Source organism: Mercenaria mercenaria, chromosome 3, assembly GCF_021730395.1.
Source record: "Mercenaria mercenaria strain notata chromosome 3, MADL_Memer_1, whole genome shotgun sequence".
Lineage (NCBI taxonomy): Eukaryota > Metazoa > Mollusca > Bivalvia > Venerida > Veneridae > Mercenaria > Mercenaria mercenaria.
In genome coordinates, this window is record NC_069363.1 from 85,305,163 (window position 1) to 85,328,404 (window position 23,242).

General features: G+C 36.8%; 2 protein-coding genes across 2 annotated transcripts in view; both read left to right on the top strand.

Annotated features, from left to right (window-relative positions):
* LOC123524197 (interleukin-6 receptor subunit beta-like) overlaps positions 1 to 5,172 on the top strand; it is a 28,263-nt gene extending 23,091 nt beyond the window's left edge. The window contains exon 17 of the mRNA XM_053539805.1: positions 5,097 to 5,172. Within this exon, the coding sequence (XP_053395780.1) occupies positions 5,097 to 5,172 (76 nt within the window). The remainder of the gene's footprint in view (positions 1 to 5,096) is intronic.
* Positions 5,173 to 15,906: 10,734 nt separating this feature from the next.
* LOC128555754 (uncharacterized) lies at positions 15,907 to 17,597 on the top strand. Its single transcript, XM_053539110.1, has 3 exons — positions 15,907 to 16,073; positions 16,298 to 16,455; positions 16,992 to 17,597. Exons 2-3 carry the CDS (start codon positions 16,339 to 16,341, stop codon positions 17,325 to 17,327), a joined length of 453 nt encoding a protein of 150 aa, XP_053395085.1. The 5' UTR covers positions 15,907 to 16,073; positions 16,298 to 16,338; the 3' UTR covers positions 17,328 to 17,597.
* Positions 17,598 to 23,242: the final 5,645 nt, after the last annotated feature.

Below are 23,242 nucleotides of genomic sequence, written 5' to 3' on the forward strand. Positions count from 1 at the left end.
GGCAAAAAACAATGTTTCATTTTCAGTAAGTATTACACAGGTGGTAAAAGGATGGGCTCCAATATTTATAATACAATTTTACATTTTTCACTTGTTCAAAAATTTCTACAAGTGAAAACGGATATCTATTTCTTTCGATCGTGTAAGATTGTTTGTATACATTTACGAATTAACACCATATTTTTCTTAAGAGTTGATGAAAACATATTTTTATACCGCGATTTAGCTAATATACGCTGATATAGAGGAATTAGGTCAATGAGGAGATTGATCCATGCTCCCGTGCATAAGATGAACAAGTCACAAACTAAATACATACAGCTGAAAAGGAAAAAACAAGAGCTGTCACTAATAGTGACAAATGCCCCCGCAGCACCTTGACCTTTGACCTGGTGACCTTGACCTTTGACCTGGTGACCCCAAAGTCAGTAGGGTTGGTGTACTCAATAAGTAATATCAGCATGTGAAGTTTAAAGGTCCTGGGTGAAGTGGTTCGCGAGTAAAGTGCATTCAGGCAAAAAGTTGACGTTGGCCCCTGTGACCTTGACCTTTGACCTTGTGACCCCAAAGTCAGTAGGGTTGGTGTACTCATAAAGTACTATCAGCAGGTAAAGTTTGAAGGTCCTAGGTGAAGTTGTTCGCGAGTAAAGTGCCTTCATGCAAAAAGTAAACGTTGGCCCCTGTGACCTTGACCTTTGATCTGGTGACCCCAAAGTCAGTAGGAGTGGTGTACTCAATAAGTACTATCAGCACGTGAAGTTTGAAGATCCTGGGTGTAGTGGTTCGCGAGTAAAGTGCCTTCATGCAAAAAGTTAACGTTGGCCCTGTGACCTTGACCTTTGACCTGGTGATCCCAAAGACAGAAGGGGTGGTATACCCAATCAGTATTATCAGCATGTGAAGTTTGAAGGTCCTGGGTGCAGTGGTTCGCGAATAAAGTGCCTTCATGCAAAAAGTTAACGTTGACCCCTGTGACCTTGACCTTTGACCTGGTGACCCCAAAGTCAGTAGGGGTGGTATATTCAATAAGTACTATCAGCACGTGAAGTTTGAAGGTCCTGGGTGCAGTGGTTCGCGAGTAAAGTGCCTTCATGCAAACAGTTAACATTGTGACGAACGAACTAACGAACGAACGAACGGACGGACCGTTGAAAACTAATATGCCTCCCTTCGGGGGCATAAAAAACACACCCCTACCCCCATTCCCTCCCATATACACCTCAGATCCAGAATATGGTGCTATCTGTGTCCAAAAAAATGCAGTTGATAAAATTGTTTTAGAGAGCCATTATATTTTCATTCGTACACATATACCAGTTCAAAATCAAAATAGAGAAGACTGGTTGCAAATTATTATCATTATACTCAGTCTCCGTCTGGCAGTCGTTGCCACTGAACAACTCGCAGTAGGTAACACAAAATAAATTATTTGCAAAAGAATGAATAGAGCTATGTAAAGAGAAGAACGATGGAACTAGAAAATAATGTAAAAATAAAGAACAGAAAAAAAAGACAGAAAATACATACGTACCTTGTAGACGCCATCGTTTCCGCTCAAAACCAACACTAAAACTGATTATGTAGTCATGGAAATCACGTGCTAAGCGAACTAAGCATGACCAGTGCCCCGGGCCTAACGTGTTGATTTACTCACAATAGGCGAATGAATGGTGCAAGGTCATGTAGAGCTCATCGTAGTGACGGGTCATTGCATCGCACCGCTTTGTAGGTAGCGATTTGACCAAAGTGGCTAAGCTTATTCGATTTTATTCATTACTTTTTGCGGAGGAAGTTGATACAACTCCAGGTTTTGTCGATTAAGCACGAAGATGACCTGTATCTATGGGTATGAAATTAAGTTTGGCATACATGAAGTTGGCAGATTTTAGGCCTAGGTCAAGATCAGCAGCTTTCCCACAGGTTTTACTTTTTTCTGTATTATCTTTTTCATGCCTCATTTTTTAATTTCTTAATTGTATCTTATAGTTTTAGTTTAGTTTCCCTAGTATTAGTATGCATGTGCTTTTAAAAGCCTATTATTAATAATGTGCTCCTCTCTTAGTTTGTCTTAGTTTAGTTAATTTTATGTAAATATGTACTGAAAATTGTTGTGTTTTTGAACTTGCTTGCTTCTTTTTTCCTCTTCTGGTGTAGCTTCAGCGCCTGTGGAGTGGCCGTACGCTGGCGAAGCCAGTCGATGTAAAAATAACATAAATGTGATATAGGGTAGATGACAGGTGTTGGTGTGGTGAAGTGTATGACCCCTCCAGGCCCTTTTCCCAAATCTACACCTTTCTTTCGGTAGTTTTGGGGACACTTACTTTGATAAGGTTTTTGTCTTACACTTGCCACAATACCCATATGTCATCTACTTATTTGTAATAAACTGAGTTTTACTTTGCTTATTTTGTATCCCTCTTTTCTACATGTATGATTAATCTTAATTTGCTTCGAAGGGGAGTAACAAAGTCAGTAATGTATATGTACTGTTACAGGGTTACTTCCCTTGCCCTTTTATGACCGTGCTTTCCCTTTACAGCTGTTTTATTTTATTTTGTTATTACTATATCATTTGTTTGTCGGGAAATAGCTTTAAGCTAATGTTAATTGCCTTTAAATTCATATATCCGACGTTAGATCTTGTAAGTTTGGTAACCAGTCAGCTTTGGTTTTGCTGTAACTCTGTATTTCCAGCAGGTATGCAAATTTTGATTCCATACCTCATGTTTTTATTTTGATGTAAATGAGATGTGAAACCAAAATGTGTAGTCCTGTTTGGCGCCATATAACCTATACTGTGTTGGTGCGCCGTAAAACCCAAATAAATAATTGTCACTGGTCAGATTTAAGACCAAGCTAAAAAATCAACCAGTCATATACTAGAGTCTGAGACTGGTCGCTAATCTGAGCTTTATTGTTATAGTTTTTAACTTTGGACTCTGTAGTTGCACATAAGTATGAAATGGGGAATAGGCTTAGCTCAGTCGATTTCGGCCTCAAAAGAATTCAAGAACACGATTCGATTCCTAACCAAAAATATGACCTTCAAAGAAATATTTAGATGATAAAGAGAAAACGACGCATTGCACGTAACAGCCATGTTTTGTTTTTCATAAACACAGTCGAAGAAAGATTGAAATTAAAAAGCTATAGAGTAGATAAATTGTACACAAGTATGAAATAAGTACAACGGAAGAAATATTTACATTTCTAATTTCAAGAGAACGTTTGTAAAAGAATACTGTTTTAGCAGTTACATTGTTATACTATGGTAGCGTATTGGTAGCCTACTAGTGCCAGCAGAGTGATTTGTAGTTAGTCACTTTCCTATGTCCTACAACAGGCATAATAAATGCGACGTACGTTTTAAAACTAGCACATAACTATGGAAGCGTTAATTGACCCCCGAGTTGACGTGAAAATGACGGACATGTCAGGATAGATTATCTCGACATATCGTGTAATATCGTGGCATCTCGAAAATTATTAAGACGACACGTCAGAACTGGTTCTTGTCTTGTTGACAAAGTTTTTACCTCTGTTCATAATTTATGCTACGCTTACCTAAATTTACTCGATTGTTGACATAACTGGCGTCATACAAAATTGTTTCACACAGGAAAATAGGACGGCATGCTACATAATCAAATAGACATCATCCAAAAATTAAGAGAAATGTAAATAACGTTCTAGTTTATGTTAATATGCTGTGATACACGTTTTCTTGTAAAATATTTACACGTCGTGAGCCGATACATGTATTATTTAAAGAAAATTAAGCAAAATGTCGGTAGTTTTGTATTAGCTTTGGAATTCTGCCATTTTCGTTGGAAGCAATGGCTGCATAAAACTACGGTAATTATTTCATGCTTGTACTATTATTGTTGTTGTTGTTGCTGTTGTTGTTGTTAATGTTCTTATTCTCATATTTCATTTTTATAATAATATTATTCAGTAAGCTGTAAAGACCATAACTCTCCATTAAAATAATTGCTTATGGTTCTGGCATAAGGCTATATCGTCTGCAGGATGCGACTAGTATTAAAGGCAATGATCTTTCTTTAATTCAATGTTCTGATTTCATCAGTAAGTCTTTAGACTCAGACAGGAATGCCATCACTCTTTCAGTATTGGTTTGGCAATATCCCTAACAAATTTCAGGCTGGTCATATCATTGACCCTCGTAAAGATTTATTTGAAATTGTGTAATCCTGATTTTTATGAATAATTGTTACCGGATTTAGAAAATTCTAGACGTTTCGAATATATGATATATTGAGTATCTTGAGATACTTTTCAAGCCCAAAGTGATATGGGTTTCTACTGCTTTTCATGAAAAAAGTGCTGCTCTCCAATAAGAATTACAACTTGATTTTATTTAAAAAATAAATGAAAATAAAATGTTTTGATATTTCTGTCAAGTTCTTGCAAAATGTTATGCAAAATAACCAAATTTATGTTCAAATTGCTAGTTCACGAAGGATTTTTTGACACTGGGACTGATTTATTTTCATTGCATGTACATCGAAAAGTAATAATCACTTAGCTAGCTGCGTCCCGCCCGCTTAGCTCAGTAGGTAGAGCGTCGGTCTACGGATCGCGGGGTCGCGAGTTCGATCCTCGGGCATTGCCTATGTTCTCCGTGACTATTTGATAAACGACATTGTGTCTGAAATCATTAGTCCTCCACCTCTGATTCATCTGAGGAAGTTGGCAGTTACTTACAGAGAACAGGTTTGTACTAGTACAGAATCCAGGAACACTGCTTAGGTTACCTGCCCGCGGTACATGACTGGAATACTGTTAAAAACGGTGTTAAACCCAAAACAAACAAACAAACTAAACTGGTTGCCTCTTTTTTGAAGCCATTTTCTTAAATATCAAGCTGCCATGTCGTTTTGATAATTTTTCTGATTAAGCAAAAGTAAGTGCTGAGTGGTTAGATTTAATTTATTGATTCCATATCTATCAACGTGTTGCTAGGTGTTCCTTCCGCTTTTCTACCTCGCTAATATACGGTAAATAGCTCATTATATAAAATGTAGAAAATGTATAATTATTGATATAATAAAAAAAAATCTGTTTTGTCATTTCAGTTATATGTTTGCCTGTTCTTTTCTGAAAGCTGCTGTGTTGCCTGGTTTGGTGTCAACAAGTTCAAAGTTGCGTTAGTTACTTAATATTTCCGGCTTGGATGTATACTTGGAAAGTTACAGTTTATTTTATATTTTACACATAACATTGCGGTAACTCTTCGACATTCAAGACAAACTGTCGGACGCCTTGGGGTGAGGAGATATAGGGCTAGTTCTACGTCACCTTATGTAATAAATGAAGTTAGAAAGCTTTGCAACAGATGGTATAATATGGAACATGTTTAATTCATCAGACAGAGTGATAGAATCGCAAGAAATAGCCAGGCATATTATTAAAGACCATGGATACATTGATGTGATTTCAAAATGTCTGTTGCACAGACTTACATATATTAAAAGTGAGCATGCATTTAGACGATCACCTAAATGTTAAAACTTTTGGAATTTCAGTGCATATTGCTATACAATGTAGATGGAAAGTCAGGAAAAGTTCTGAGGTTACGAGTATCTTAAAAAGATCCGCCAAAGATTGGCTTACTATATTAAGTCTATACTTTTAAGTTCCGAGGGTTGTTCGTGCAGTTTTTGCACCAGATCTTCAAATGACATTAAGATAATATTATGGTGATAGTATTTCGGATAGAACGAGCATTTTAGACAGGAGATCCAAAAAACAAGGAAAAACACTCGCACACCACACACACTCAAACACAAAATAAACACACAAGGACAAAACAAACAAATACAGGAACACAATGGGGCACCGCCTTGGGACGGTCAGTGGCAAAACCACCACTGTTGAGTTTAAACTGATTTACCTCACTCTTACCCCCACCATGCTCCAGAGTCACAAGACAGTGTAAATAAAAGTTGTCCATGCCAGGTGAAACCCTAACATACGTAAAGGCAACAGAAGGATACTTTTTTGCAAGTGCTCGAAAACAAACTGGATTCATTTGGACAAAAAGTTTGAATAGTCAAGGATCACTTTTGTTCAGTGCAAAACAATGTACCTTAACTGGTTGTAGATAGATCTATATATGTAATGCTTTTTTAGAAATATACAAGACTACCGTTTAGTGTCAGAATTAGTTGTCTTCCTTAAACCCTTACATTAACATTGCAAGAGATGCTAACTAATATAAAATTTTAAAAATATGGTGAACAATCTAATTATAATAACTGGTTATTTTGTAGTACCAGTATGTTGTGTAGTTTTTTTTCTTTCACAGAAGTTTTTCAAATTCACATATATGTTAGGAAAATTTGTGCTGAAAACAATGAACAAATAAAAACAATGGGTCACCAGGCTTGTTTTTGTGAAAAAAATGTTTTGAAAACACCCACTGTTGCAGAAACTGATAGCGACTTTTCAACATTTTCATGATTGTTTGCTTTTCTATAAATACCAACCAAAGTATGTATAAAGACAGCACAATAAGGTTAATTCTTTTTACAGATTCTATTATATACTTATTTCATATCATAGTCATATTTGTAATACAATATCATTATAATCATGTGTACAAATAGAAAAAAAAATCTGGTTCCATATTACTTTTGTGAACTTTTTTAATGGAAAATACTCTTAGTAAAGAACTTTTATTTTTAAATTTTGAAAAAGCTGTTTCTAGAATTTTTTTCCAGTTTTCATTGTGAATAAACAATTGAATTGTGAAAATAAAAATGGGAAAAAGGTATGGGTCACCGGACTAAATTTTATGTTAAGGCCGCTTGAATGCAACACCTGTGTGGACGAAAAATGGCGCGAACCTGACTATTATCTTTTGTTATTTTTTTTTATTTTTTTTAACGTCGCACCGACACATGATAGGTCATATGGCGACTTTCAAGCTTTAATAGTGGAGGAAGACCACAGGTGCCCCTCCGTGCATTATTTCATCACGAGCGGGCACCTGGGTAGAACCACCGACCTTCCGTAAGCCAGCTGGATGGCCTCCTCACGCGAACCTGACTAAGTTGATTACATGTATATCTGCCAGAAGCTAAAAAGAAGTTTAAAAATTCTTAATTCTTACTATAATTGAATACTGAATAATCTGAAAGGGGATTTTGTCTTATCAATACAAAGTTAACTTAAATGTCTAACATTATATCAACAGCACTGTCTTTGCACTAAAGTGCGCTGTCAAAATACAGCCTCAAAAATGCAAGATACATGTCAGGCATGATTCATGTCAATACAACATAATCCAGTATCAACATTTGATTACTGATAAAACTTATTAAAAAAGTTATTTTATTCAAGATTCCTCATATTTAAGATTTTTTGTAACATGTTTCAAGAAATGTTGACTTCACTTCAATTTTCCATAGATGGTGTCGGATGCGCAGAAACTTGCGCATAAATACTACCGGAATTCCCTTTAAATGTGCTTTGATTTTTTCTTTTAAATGTGATGCTTGAATTTTATATTGTTATATGTTGCACAAAACAGTATAAGGCAGATAAAAAGAAACCACCGCTTATGACTGAAATGTTATTCAGTAAATAAACAACAGAATTTTGCTTTCTCAGTCCACTGAATAGCATGTTTCAATGGAAGAATACTAGAGAAAATGGATTCGTTCAATGTTGTTAGAGAAGAGATGCTGTTTACAATGCCTTATTGTCCCAAGTGTACAAAAAGATCGAGAAAATATGCTTTAAACAACCCTATGCATTTTGAGCATCCTTGGCCTGTCTTAGGCATCAACTGCATCCATATTTGTTGTGTATATCTTAGAAATTGCAGAAATAATTATAATACGATCAATTATCAATTATAAATTTTAGAGTTGTCATTGTGAATATTAAAGGCTAGAAGAGATCTGCCCAAATACTTTAATGCTTAACTTTTTACAGATTTTATTATATAGCAGATGTATCTGATAATAAGTCGAACAAATGACTGCGAAAAAGTTACACCAAATACGCAAAGAATTGCTTTTGAGTAATATAGACCTAATGAAACTTTACGACAAATTAAATCATATTGTAAATAACAATTGACATCATTAAAGCGGATATTACGATATAAAATAAATAATTCCTTTCAAAACTTTCAAGTAAATATGGCCGCCGTGTATGAATAAAATAAACGCAGTTGATTCAAAATCTATACATGGTGGAGGTGCCGTTCTTGAAACTTTCCAACAATGTCCTCTTTTGTATGCAATGAAATAAAATTCCTCTCTCACTTATGCTTTAGGCAAAGACATTTATAAAACGCAACTATTACAGTACTCAAGAAAAGTGAGCCTACAAAAAATTTCCAATTTTTTTAGTACAAATAAGGTCACAATGCCGACAAAATTTATGTTCTTGGCCTGCAGTCATAATGCACTAATAATGATACATTTTAAAGCAATAACCCATATAATATTAAAGTAAAGTAGACCGTAAACAAAAGTTTTAATTAGGAAATTCAGTAACCTGGTGGTAGAGCGTCCACATCCAGGGCGGGAGGTCGTGGGCTCGACCCCCGGCCGCGTCATACCAAAGACATGAAAAATGGTTTCTGTAGCTCCCTTGCTTGGCGCTAAGCATGAAAAGGGAAATGGCTTCTTCTCTCATTCCATCAGGAATGAGGTGTCGAGAGTGATTTATAGAATTTGTAGAACTTCCTTCATAATCTACCTGATAATTATAAATTATGTATAAACATAGTACAGAAAAGGCCATAATTCTGAAAAATGTGCGCAGGAGTTATGGCTCCTGGCAAACCTAATAATGATGAGTGTGCATAGTTTAAAAGCTATTGTTCTCATTATTACAGTAGAGTAGAGTAAAACATAAAAAAAATAATTTCGATGTTCTTAAGTATAAAAAGGGTCATAACATACTCATATAATTACAGTATATCACTGTGTTTAGTTTCAAAGCTATTGCACTCATAGTATTCAACATAATGGTAATACAGAACGCGGGGTCGTGAATACGATCCCTGGGCGTGGGGTTTATCCTGTGTGACGATTTTGGTAACAGACATTGTGTCTAACATCATTTGTCCTCCATCTGTGATTCATTTGGAGAAGTTTACAATTACTTGCGGAGAAGAGGTATATCTAATGGAGTTATTTCAAGAAGTAAATAAAGCTGAATTACGGGTCTTTTGCAGTACAAGTCCCCCCCAGTACTATCTATCAATGTTAATTTTCTATCAAGCTCTTTTAATTGTTTTTGAGATATGCTCTGCACAAACGTTTTATACGTAAATCCGATAAAGGGAGAAATTTAAATATGTCATTAAGGTAGATTAGATTAGACTGCACTTTCTCTGTATGAAATTTAAACTTCTTCGCCTTTACAATACTGGGTGGAATTTACACACAAGTAATAGGACTAGGCCTGGGTTGTTTCCAAAGGTTCTTTAAACTAGTCATCTGCATCCTGCAATTCACAAGAAGTTGTTCAAAGATATTTTCATATTTAGCTTAACTTGCCCCTTAGTAGGAGCATAGACCACCAGTTGACAAATGTTGGAGAAGACCGTACAATGATGCAACAGCCAAAGTTTGATAAATATCCATCAAGCCGTTCATGGGGAGAAATCGTTTGAAAGTATTGTTATTTTAGCACCAGTTAACAATAAAAAGGACCAAGCTCACTCATTAAAAAAGTGGGAGAGGACCTTAAGGATGCTATATAGTGAGTTTAATTAAGAACCATTAAACGGTTCACGGGGAGACTTCGTTTTAAGAAATTTCTATTTTTAGATATTATGTCCTCTAGAAAGGTCTTATCATACCAACTGTAATAATTCTGGGAGATGACCTTACAGAAATACCTCAGACCATGTTTGATAAAGTTGTGTTAAGATTTGAACCAGCATCCAGCAAACAAAAAGCAGTAAAATCACAGTTTACTTAAATGACTTTCCGTGAATAAATAATCTCTGTTGTTGTATATTAATGTCTAAAACCACATAAAAATTTCACGTAGGGTAATATGTGGTGTACTAATGCTTTACAACAAGAATACAACTCTAAAAGAATCTGCATCCGGCATACAAAAGGTTGGAGAAGGGGGCGTACTTATTCTTTTGTTATCTGTTTTTAAAATATCTAAAACGTACACATAAAACCTTTTCAGAAATTCACAAATTCATGTCAAAGTAATAAAGGTGATTTTTCGGTTTTGATTGTAGTGCATATTACTTACAATGTAACACAGTGCTTTACATGACAAAATGTAACGTGAAAATGTGTGAAGTGGCAAAATTCTACAGGTATATAGACAGACAGAAAGATGGACACAGTAATTACTTTTATAATTTTTATAAGAACAAACTAACTTTTTCATGAGATTAGGTTAAAAACTTGTTAACGTAATTAGAAAAGTCACAATAGCACAATCTGTTTCATTTTTTTTTTCTGTTTATGGAGATGTAATGAAATGTGTAGTTCCCCTTAAGTCTCCTAGCACCGGCTTAAGCAGAATTCTTTTACAGTGAAAAGGAATGTTCTCAATGATCGAAAAGGACCAAAAATATAACAACACTACGACCATGTACAGGGAGACTTTTACTCAACTTTTACTCTTGTTCACCTGATATATTATGATTCAAAAACAAACTTAACATTATAGATATTGCCTATACCTAGTACAGCAAATATTAGGAAACAAATACAAATCTTCATATGTATATTTACAGGTTTTTCATGTACGTGGCACTATGTACAATATAAACAAAGAAAAATGTCCTGTAAATTAGTAGATACAAGATGTAGCCATGGTTGAATCTTTATAGCTGGTTCAACGTTATATAACAAGAGCTGTCAGTGGACAGCGCGCTCGGTTATTCTCAGTGCTTGATAGTATAATATAAGCAATGAGTAAAACTTTAACATTACAATAAGCATATTCTAAGTCGAACAGGGGCCATAATTCAGTCAAAATGCTCGGTAGAGTTGCCTCTTCCTTTTTACAGACTGGGGTCATGATGGTAAACAAGTATGCAAAATATGAAAGCAATATCTCAATGGACCTTGAAAATATTTGGGGTGGTACGCAAACTTTAACATTTATTCTAAGTCGAACAGGGCCATAATTCAGTCAAAATGCTTGATAGAGTTCCCTCCTCCTTTTTACAGACTGGGGTCGTGATGGTAAACAAGTTTGCAAAATATGAAAGCAATATCTCAATGGACTTTGAAAATATTTGAGGTGGTACGCAAACTTTAACATTTGTGTGACGCTCACGCTAACGCTTACGCTTACGCTCACGCCGACGCCGGGGCGAGTAGGATAGCTCCCTTATTCTTCGAATAGTCGAGCTAAAAATGAGATGTCAATAATTTAACATTGATGTTGCCTTTATATCCAATACTGTTCACAGTATAAATAACTTTCAGTGACGCACGGGTTTCTAATATTCCAAATTCAAGAAGCGTGTTATCAATTCTCAATTGTGTCCTACAATGAAAGAAGTAAATAGTTCAACTTAAAATGCTTTCCGCTCTTAAGTATCTACCTGATTGTAATCATGTCAGAATTGCTATTATATTATCAAACACTTTCTAGTTGTAAACGTTTCTGACAGCTTCAATTTTACTCCCACATTTAGGGTATTTCTTCCTACATTGTTTTTAAAAACATGTAGTATACAAGGTTTTTTTGTTTGTTTTGGGTTTAACGCCGTTTTTCAACAGTATTTCAGTCATGTAACGGCGGGCAGTTAACCTAACCAGTGTTCCTGGATTCTGTACCAGTACAAATTTGTTCTCCCCAAGTACCTGCCAACTTCCCCACATGAATCAGAGGTGGAGGACTAACGATTTCAGACACAATGTCGTTTATCAAATAGTCACGGAGAACAGCCCGAGGATCGAACTCACGACCCCGCGATCCGTAGACCGACGCTCTACCTACTGGGCTAAGCGGGCGGGTCTAGTGTACAAGGTTTACAGGCGGTGAGGTAACATAGATGAAAATATCCTGTAGGCTCTCTATCAAAGCACAAGTTAGGCTTATGACAAACCTGAAAACAGAAAAAAGAAAAAAACTAAACTGTAATTAAAATGATCCCTGTATAGCTAAATCATATCAACACAAAGCTTCAACAAATATTATCATACAAAATAAATTCGGTTATAAAAATATATCATTTACATGCCTTTAGTTGATCAAAGAAGTTAATCAAAATATTAACTACAAGTTTCATCACAAATTATTTCAACGCTTTTTTAGCAATCTAATTATTATACTAAATTATGAAAATGTATAAGAATTTGAAATATACCCCCATTTGACTATGTTGTCTTTCCACCGTGCTCGTTCAGTACATCATTGCCAGTCTCCCACAACTTCCTCTGGTGGTCTGAATATATAAATGACAATTGTTTGCAAAACGAGGTAAAATATGTATACAAATGGTTCAATAGCTCGGTTGAAATGTCGGCTATAAGGGAGGGAGTGGTGCTCTATCTCCGGTCGCGTTGTACCAAAGAAACATTGTACTAGAATAGCACTGATCAGCATTTAAAGGACTTTAACAGGCGGTAAAATAAGCACAGTCAAGTATCTATTACTGAATATCTTGTTTGTTGCAAAAGAACTTTGTGGCTGGTGTTGTTTGCGACGTGAAATAAGCTTTCATCTGTTACTGGCTGACTGACTGTTTTTATTTCACTCCATTCATTTAAAGTCTAGAATTCATAATTCATTCAATACCTCGAGGATGCAAACGCCGCATTTTCAGGCATTAACTTCAACTACAATAACTTTCACTTCTGTAGAGATATATGTACGTAATTATGATCCCAATAATAAAAACACAAAGCAATCAGAAAATATACCTCTGTTTTACTAAATTCAGCACAAGAACCTTTACTTAATTTAGCATAAGGACCTTCCATCTCCTCCATTCTCACGTCACGAATGCAAATGGAAAACGTCTGCAAAGGGAGGAAAAACTGATAATAGCAAGCGTAGTAAAGTAGTCCAAAATGTAGTTCCTACCAGCTGGTAATGTACGTGCCACCTGAGAAGCCATGGCCGCTATCCAAGTGGGGCTCGAACCCACGACCCTGAACTTAACCAAGGAGTGTGCAATTCTATCAGATAAACAAGACTACAGAAGCCTATCTTGAAAAAATATATGTAGGGTGCCCAGTGGTCCGGTAACTGCACCCTTCAACCCCGGGTCTATTATTATTATTATTATTATTATACCAGATTTATATAGCGCCCTTTTCATGATCAATTTCACGTCTAGAGGTCTGGTTACGTGACCAAAAGGAAAGGCCTCTGTCTTTTCTTACAAATACCTATGTTACTTCACTCTTAGCACAAACTGATGTTTATATTTTACTCTATTCATGGTTACAAATTAATTCAATTAAAAAATCGTGAATTATTATTTTAATTTATATAATATTGTATAAACGTACCGAAATAGACACGTCCGTCTGCCTGGAACACACACGGAATCAAGAAATACTCGGTACTGTATGTTACCTTTTGTGTTCGTGTAAGTTGACATTTTCATCTTGTAATTTTCTCGTTTAAATTTAGGAAGCAAAACCATGTTAATCAAATGGCAAGTCGACTTATATTTAAGTAACATGATACGTTACATAATGGCATGTCGCCTTACTGCGACTACATAAAGACGTACCACATAGTAAATTTAGGTAAGCGTAGCATAAATTATGACATGTGGTAAAAACTTTGTCAACAAGACCAGAATCAGTTCTGGCGTGACGTCTTAATAATATCCGAGATGCCACGATATTACACGATATGTTGAGATAATCTATCCTGACATGTCTGTCATTTTCACGTCAACTCGGGGGTCAATTAACGCTTCCATACATAACTCCTACATAAGAAATAAGAACTATGTACGACATACATACTCCTACATATGACAAGTACCGTTAAGTACGTAAGAGCTAGTTACTCGTAGGCAGTACTTTTTATGTACCGTGTAGAAGTTAATATGTCCTACGAAGGAATAAATATGTCCTACATAGGAGTTAGTAAGTCGTACGTATGAATTAGTAAGTCGTATATAGCATTTTGATGACACCGAAACGCTGTCGTAGTTTGTAATAAAATGGAACAACTAACGGTATGTCTGAATTACTTAGTTTAAACATATTTTTATTCCGAAAAGCATGAAATATTTACAATACAGCATTTCAGGAACTGGACAGAAAGCTATATTAGCTTACAGTTGTCCTCTCCTTAAATTTAATTCTCCTGAATTACTTCAGGACGTATGTCCTAGATCAAAACACTATAGTGGCTTGTCTCTACTTTCTCGTACTACTTTGAATGCGCCCCGCAACAACAAAAAAAACGTCGTTCTTACGTAATGAGTGGTGGGCCACCAACACAACACAATTAAAAACAAAACGACACAGTCGTTTGTCGCAATATGGCGTTGTTTTCTCGAGCAGGGAAAGAAAATCTTGCGCTTATACATCAAAATGTTTGTCGTACTGGCAGAGGCGTCTCACATCAAAATACTTGTCGTACTGGTATAGGCGCCTCACATCAAAAATACTTGTCTTACTGGCGGAGGCGCATCACATCAAATGCTTGTCGTACTGGCGCAGGCGCCTTACATTTCCAAGTAGATAGACGAAAATACTCCATGCGTTAAATGCTTGCACGTTCTTGAAACACCTGGAATTGGAAATATTTTTATAAGAATTATGTCAACATTGTATGACACATGTCACTTGACAGGGTCGTTAGACTGTCGCAAACGCATTCTTTGATATAAATTTAATGAAGACTTCTGGTTACTGGCCCCTTCACTTGGCTGTCCCTAGACAGGTGCATGTTCTTTCAGGAAAAACTGCCGAAGCGGCACATGCGGTCTTCTCCATAGAAAAAAAGACGGAAGCGGCTAAATGACATCACTTGTCATATCAAACAAACAACTTCCGGTTGGAGGACTTTTGTGTCTGTTTTAAAACGTCTGTATCAATTTCAAGAAAACTATTCCAATAAAAATGTCTGACACAATTATACAACATAATGCATTTCGAACAATAGTGAGAGTTACCTTATTCACCTTCGCCAACATTTCTACATAACTTAACAACTGTCTGATTACCTGTACAAGCCGATGACGATATTGCATGTGTTATAAACAGCAATGCTCACTTAGTATAAACGTTGTTTACTTTCGCCTCCCACGTCCGAATTACGTAATACTTTTGGTGCATGACACTTTGATATTTTGCTGCACTCATGCGTATTTTCATGTAACCAGTTTGAATATAAGAGGTCGAATTCAAATAATGACAGATGAAAAAGCGACTGCGCCGGTTAAGCGTAGCTATGGTAATTAAAACGTTATACGCCTATCAGTAAAAATGTTGCAAAATATGTGTGACAAAATTGCACAAAGATTGCGAGTTATAATCATATGTTTCACATTGCACTATATACAACAGGCGACTTTTGAGAGCGAAAGTCTAGGTTATTTTTAACAGCCCTCGTATTTATCTGCATTTGAGCCGAACTACGAGAAAATCAACATAGTGCGTTTGCGACCAGCATGGATCCAGACCAGGCAGCTCATCCGCGCAGTCTGGTCAGGATCCATGTTGTTCGCGAACGGTTTTCTCATATTGCAATAGGCTTTGAAAGCGAACAGCATGGATCCTGACAAGACTGAGCGGATGCGCAGGTTGGTCTGGATCCATGTTGGTCGCAAACGCACAATGTTGGTTTTCCCACGGAGCGGCTCATTTTTTAATAAGTCATATGATTGCTAGTCAACTGTTTTCTCCTTGACCCAGGCTTAATGGGTCTAATTAAAGATAGAGGAAAATACTAACGTTTTAGATATGAAATATATTTCCACTTAAAACTCAACGAATAGAACTGTCAACACAAGTGCCACACTCGAAAGTGCAGATGCTTGCACTTCTCGGAGTGCCAAATAATACATGTTTAACTGCGTTACGAAGCAAAGGTGAAAAAGGGGCCTTCAGGATATTATTTTAAAAGAGGTAACGCTACTTTTTCTGTTGATTTATTGGTATGTAGTAGAAAAGGATAAAACGGTAGATACTTATATTTAAATCCATCAACATCATTGAAGCAATTGTTTTTATCTTACAAATATTAGTTGAAATAGATAGAATCTGATGATTCCATCACGTGATACTTTTTCTTTGTCTTTTTGTACTTTTCTATTTTTCCTTGTATCTAAAGATGCTATATTTTCACATAGGATGTGTTGCTTTTGAGTTACAACAAAGACGAAAAACAACGATGACGAAGATACATGTACAGATATTCATTCTACACCTATGTGTGGCATTTACATTCTGTGGGCGATTCGAGCAGGTAGAAAATAGGTTAAAGGCAATTCAAACACTTTTGTTTCAGGTAGGTTACATGCGTTTGATGTCTTTTGGTGCTTAACATGTATATAATTTTTGATACCAATGAATTTCCAGTATTTTCAAAAATAAATACGCAAATGAGCCGCGCCATGAGAAAACCAACATTGTGCGTTTGCGACCAGCATGGATCCAGAACAGCCTGCGTATCCGCGCAGTCGGGTCAGGATCCATACTGTTCGCTTTCAAAGCCTATTGCAGTTAGAGAAACCGTTAGCGAACAGCATGGATCCTGACCAGACTGCGCGGATGCGCAGGCTGGTCTGGATCAATGCTGGTCGCAAAGCCACTATGTTGGTTTTCTCATGGTGCGGCTCAAATATGCATTTACGCAACAAAAGCAAAATGATAGCTCTAGAGATTTTTTTAATTCCAGTATACTGGAAACCCGATTACCTAAAATGGTACATTTATGAAATTAAGTTCACAATTTGAGTTTATCTCGATAACTGGTTTAAGGTACTGTCAGTTAAAGTCAAATAAGGAGATTTTAAGACTATGTTCTTTATTTGACATTTACAGGACATACAAAGTGTAATAGAAGGCGTAGATAAGAACTCTCAGAAAATCGAAAATCTACAAGAAAGTGTAGATAAAAACACTTTAAAGATGGACAGTCTACAAGAAAGTGTGGATAAGAACTCTTTGAAAATCGAACGTCTACAAGAAAGTGTTGATAAAAACACTTTGATGATGGACAGTCTGACTGAACTTATCAATAAAACATTATCATTGGTTACACATACTACGGCACCAATAACAAAATCTAAATACGATGTTGAAACTCACAAGAAAATTGAAAACAATCAAGAACACAACTCTACGCCTGCAAATTTGGATGTAAAAAGACTTTTTTAGGAGCATAAAATGTACTCGTTATCATTGCAAATAAACATGTTGGCCCAGTTAGAAAAGACTTTTCAAGACAACAAAGGTGCTTTTCAAAATATTTCTGAAAATCTTGTTAACTTTAAATCTCAAATGAAAAATGAGTTAGATGATATGCGATCGCACATTGACAATATAGCTGGTGAAACCCGACGATCGTGTAAATGTAGCACCGGCAAGTTTATCGTCTGCAGAATGTAATAGCATTCTCGCGAAGACCGGGGAAATATTAAGAGAAGTAAACAGCCTTAAAGATACCGAAAGGTCGGACAGATATATCTGATCAGACTGTTGCAAGTTGTTTCAAAATAGAAAATAGTGTAGAAAAGGGTGTGTCAACGATCACAAATGTATTGATATAAATGCAAAACCGGGTGCAAAATTTACTTTCCATTGCGACAATAAAAATATACGACTAGGTGATGCAATTGTCACGGAAGTCGCAGTGGAAGGGCGTGTTGAGGTGCGATATAATAATCATTGGGGAACAGTTTGTAGAGACAGTTTTAATGATGTTGACCCTACAGTAGCATGCAAGATGGCAGGACTTGCCCGAGGGTTTACAATGACAGGAGTTCCCGAAGGTTCCGGTCAAATATGGCTTGATGACGTAAGATGTGAGGGATATGAATCAGATTTGTTTGACTGTGACAGACCTATAGATATAGGTGGCCACAACTGTGAACATCGTGAAGACGTTGCAATGAGATGTTTTTGGTTAGCTTAATATGGCCTAAGAAATGGCAGGTTCATACACCAAACGATATTGAATGCCTGAATAGACTAGACACACCTTTTATTCCTTTTATTTAAGATTTATAAACCTAGCAGAGCTTTGTGATCTGTGAACACAAACTGCATACATCAAACGTTTGACATGTAACAAATACAAGGCGAAGAAAGAGATATAAATGAAATAGTATATCCCAAATTGTGATTGCTCCGATGCGAAGGAACTATATCACGAGGCGCAGCTGAGACTAAGAAAATGTAGGAGGAGTAAGCTATAAAATGTATAGAACCCGTCGGACAGTAGTGGTAAAAATAATGATGAGAAAATGGTAAAATAGGGTAAAATGCTAACAATACATTAAGTACGTTGCTAAGAACAGTGAAATATTTCACAACAACAAACAGATATGTATTAAAAACTTTCCCGCGTTCTTGACCAGTACACCATAGAGGAACACGTACTTACCATTGGTTAAATATGAAGCTTTATAAATAAGGCAGTTTACCTCCGGTACCCCGTTGCAAACGCTTTTCGATTTTGAATGGAAAAAATAAAAACAACAACTAATTCTCATGACTATGTTTTCATAATCTTTATTACTTTATTCCTTCGCAAAGAAAAGCCATTAGGATTATTATAACGGGAAATCCCGGGTTAATAAAATGTTGGAAGCAAGGCTCTGATTGGTTAGTGAAAAGGTCGTCTATAACCTGCCTTCAGATCCAATGTGTAGCGTTAATTGTAGAGACCGTACCATAGCTCTTTGCATACTTTGATTTTTCAAACTAAAGTGATTTTTACAAGTGCACCGGTTACGATAAAAAATGTAAACAACGGACTCTGTCTATGAAACTTTGAAATGAATGAATGGCAGTCGCTCTTAGTCATAATACTGATTGACAGTGAATGCTAATGACTCCATGTGTTGCAGAAAGGTATTTAGTTTGTAACTGTAATTTCCCATCAATTGAAATCCTCTCAAAACTGGTAAAATAATTACTTATATTTGGCCAAAACTCACCGTCTTTGCCGTTCGACAGCTGCAAAAAGGGCAAATATAAAAGATTCAGTGTAAGTAATATTTCACTGGTACTACCAGTTAGTAAGTTCATACTCTGAACAACACGTCAGAGAAATTCGGGCAGATTTGACCGATTATGACGTTGGCAGCATTAGATTATATTTTTTCTTTACACAAAAATTGCCGTTAGGTAACAAAGCGAATATGCCGATAATCCGGAGTTCACCGATTATTGTTCCAGTTCACGCAATGTAATCCAGCAATTAAACTGCATAGCTATTAGCTACTGCTGTTATAGGGAAGTGGTAGAGTGTCTGCCTTAGGTGTGAGAGGTCCTGGGTTCGAGTCCCAATTAGAGCTTAACTATTTAGATTCTGCTATTTAAAAGCATTGTTTTGCTGTTAATAGACTGTTCCAGATGTTCTAAATTTTTAGCACACAGTTTCATGGATCATTATTTAGCAATCCAGATCAAAGTTGAATGTTAAATCAAATGCACCCAATTAGAAAATATTGACTATATTATGTCCCTTTGATGTTTATGCTCTCCATGTTCAAGAAGAGTTACATTTCCTTGATCACAAAATTTTCGTTAACATGAAAATATTAAATGCTCATAACTCCACACTTCTGGTTAAAATATTGTCTATATTTCTGTTTTTGAGAAATATATGGACCTTTGTCTTCATTTCAAAGCTTTTTAACTTCAAACCTGTGATTTGAAAAACTTAGGTACTATCTCTATAATAATTGGAGATAATTTTAATCGGATCGATATTTTACAGACGTTTTTGTATCGGCCAAAGCGGATCCCTGTGTTAAAGAATCGGTTTAAAAATCAAGGGCCACTTTGCTTACAGACATTCTATTGCTGCATAGACGATTCTGATCAATACACAGATTACGAGGGATGTTCGAAATGAATTGCTTATTTCTATCTGGAGACTTCAAATTTCAAGTTAGCCCAAAAGGGCTCATTTCATGCCCTCGAAGTACTCCCCGTGGCTAGAAATGCAAAGTTTCAGCCGATGTATCCACTTCTTGAAGGCGTCACGGTACGCTGATTTAGGCACAGTAATAAGGTACTGATGAATGGCAGATCCAAGTGCCTGTCGGGACTGGTATTTCCGCCCAGCAAGGAATGATTTCAATTTCCGAAACAAAAAGAAATCACATGGGGCAAGGTCTGGGGAATACGTGGGGTGAGGCAAAACAATTACTTTTTCTTTCTTCAAAAACGCCGTAACTATTGCGGAGGTATGAGCGGGGGCATTGTCATGTAGAAGACGGACATGTTTAAAACCAGTGGCAGGGCGTCGTTTCTGATAATACTTTTTCAGTTTCTTCAGTACTACGTCTTTGTAGTACTTTCCGGTGATGCTTTTGCCCTTTTTCACCGGCACTTTTATTGCGACTCCTCCACCAGAGAAGAAGATTGCATACAAAACCTTCTTTGCACTCAAAGAACGTTTGGCAATTATTGGGCGTTTGCTGTGTTTAGTGGCCCAGATCTTATTGCTAACCTTTCTGACGGGCTCAAAATAATGGACCCAGGTTTCATCACCTGTGACGACATTGGCAAACTGCTTTTTGTCATATTTTGGAAACATTTGAAGCAGCTTTTTGGCCACTTTAACCCGTTGCCTCTTGCTCATCAGTCAACAGATGTGGCACCCATCTAGCAGAAATCTTTCTGACTTTCAAATGCTTCTTCAAAATAAGGTGAACCATTGATAGTGATATGCCTACCTTTCGTGCAATATCACGAACTGTAAATCTGGCATCTCCTTCAATGATTTCCTTTATTTTGGAAACGATTTCTTTACGAGATGCAGATTTTGGCCTACCTGATTTCGGTGCATTTTTGATGGACTCAACACCAGACTCAAATTTCTTTTTCCACCGCCGAACTGTGTCATAAGACACCCAAGAAGGTCCATAAGCAGTAGAAAGTTCAGTCATCAGCTGCTTCAAAGAACAACCAAGTTTTGAGCGAGCTTTGATGTAAGCCCGTATTTCATCTTTCTTGTCGACGCTTCTACCAACCATTTTTACTATAGTGGTCAATGATTGCGTGTATTCAAATGGCAAATTTTATGTCTTACACTTAGTCTAACATGTACGTTTATACACCGTTGTGTAGGTATTGAATAACCCTATACAGGTAGGTATTGGTTTTTATCGTGCCCCACGTGGATATCGAGCTAGAGGACAATAAGCAATTCATATCGAACACTCCTCGTATTTCATGTACCACGTGGGTGGAAAGTGGTCTATAGTTACACGATTGACAGGTAATCCAGGTGCCCAGAATTCAAATCCCGGTTCAGCATTGGAAATGTCGAGATGCTCACTCAAGTAAGAGGCCAGTACTGGTTATTTCAAGGAAAGAGCTTCGCAGGTATTGGTTCTTTACACCAAGACCAATGAGTCTATTTGTAAAGAGGTATATCAGATATCTCACACAGTTCCTTATACACCGTCTCTTTTACCTTTATACTGGAGAAAAAATCTTTTATAACATGGTTTCCAGTGATTTATTTACCGATAATTGGAATATTCACAGTTGAAATATCTAATATATTTTTTCGCATAAGGAACCTATAAAATGTGTGAAATCTCGTTAATACAAGACATAAAAAAATATGTGTGTTTTATATGTACGATCAAAATTTCGAACAGACGTGATTACCATATTTATGTCTCCCCCAGGAGACATATTGTTTTTGCCCTGTCCGTCCGTCCGTCCGTACGTCACACTTCATTTCCGAGCAATAACTGGAGAACCATTTGACCTAGAACCTTCAAACTTTATAGAGTTGTAGGGCTGCAGGAGTAGACGACCCCTATTGTTTTTGGGGTCACTCTGTCAAAGGTCAAGGTCACAGGGGCCTGAACATTGAAAACCATTTCCGATCAATAACTAGAGAACCACTTGACCCAGAATGTTGAAACTTCATAGAATGATTGGTCATGAAGAGTAGATGACCCCTATTGATTTTGGGGTCACTCCGTCAAAGGTCAAGGTCACAGGGGCCTGAACTTTGAAAACCATTTCCGATCAATAACTAGAGAACCACTTGACCCAGAATGTTGAAACTTCATAGGATGATTGGTCATTCAGAGTAGATGACCCCTAATGATTTTGGGGTCACTCCTCAAAGGTCAAGGTCACAGGGGCCTGAACATTGAAAACCATTTCCAATCAATAACTAGAGAACCACTTCACCCAGAATGTTGAAACTTCATAGGATGATTGATCATGAAGAGTAGATGATTCCTATTGATTTTGGGATCACTCCATCAAAGGTCAAGGTCACAGGGGCCTGAAAATGGAAAACCATTTCCGATCAATAACTGGAGAACCACTTGACCCAGAATGTTGAAACTTCATAGGATGATTGTACATGCAAAGTAGATGATCCCTATCGATTTTGGGGTCACTCCATTAAAGGTCAGGGTCACAGGGGCCTGAATATTGAAAACCATTTCCGGTCAGTAACTTGAGAACCACTTGACCCAGAATGTTGAAACTTAAGAGGATGATTGGTCATGCAGAGTAGATAACCCCTAACGATTTTGGGGTCACTCCGTGAAAGGTCAAGGCCACAGGGGCCTGAACATTGAAAACCATTTCCGGTCAGTAACTTGAGAACCACTTGACCTAGAATGATGAAACTTCATAGGATGATTGGTCATGCAGAGTAGATGACCCCTAACGGTTTTGCGGTCACTCTATTAAAGGTCAAGGCCACAGGGGCCTGAACATGGAAAACCATTTCCAATCAATAACTTGAGAACCTCTCAACCCAGAATGTTGAAACTTCATAGGATGATTGTTCATACAGAGTAAATGACTCCTATTGTTTTTGGGGTCACTCCGTTAAAGGTCAAGGTCACAGGGGCCTGAAAATTGATAACCAGTTCCGATCAATAACTTGAGAACCACTTGACCCAGAATGTTGAAACTTCATAGGATGATTGAACATGCAGAGTAGATGACCCCTATTGATTTTGGAGTCAGTCAATTAAAGGTCAAGGTCACAGTGGCCTGTTCATGTAAAATCATTTTTTGGAAATAACTTGAGAACCACTTGACCTACAATGTTGAAACTTAATAGGATGATTGGA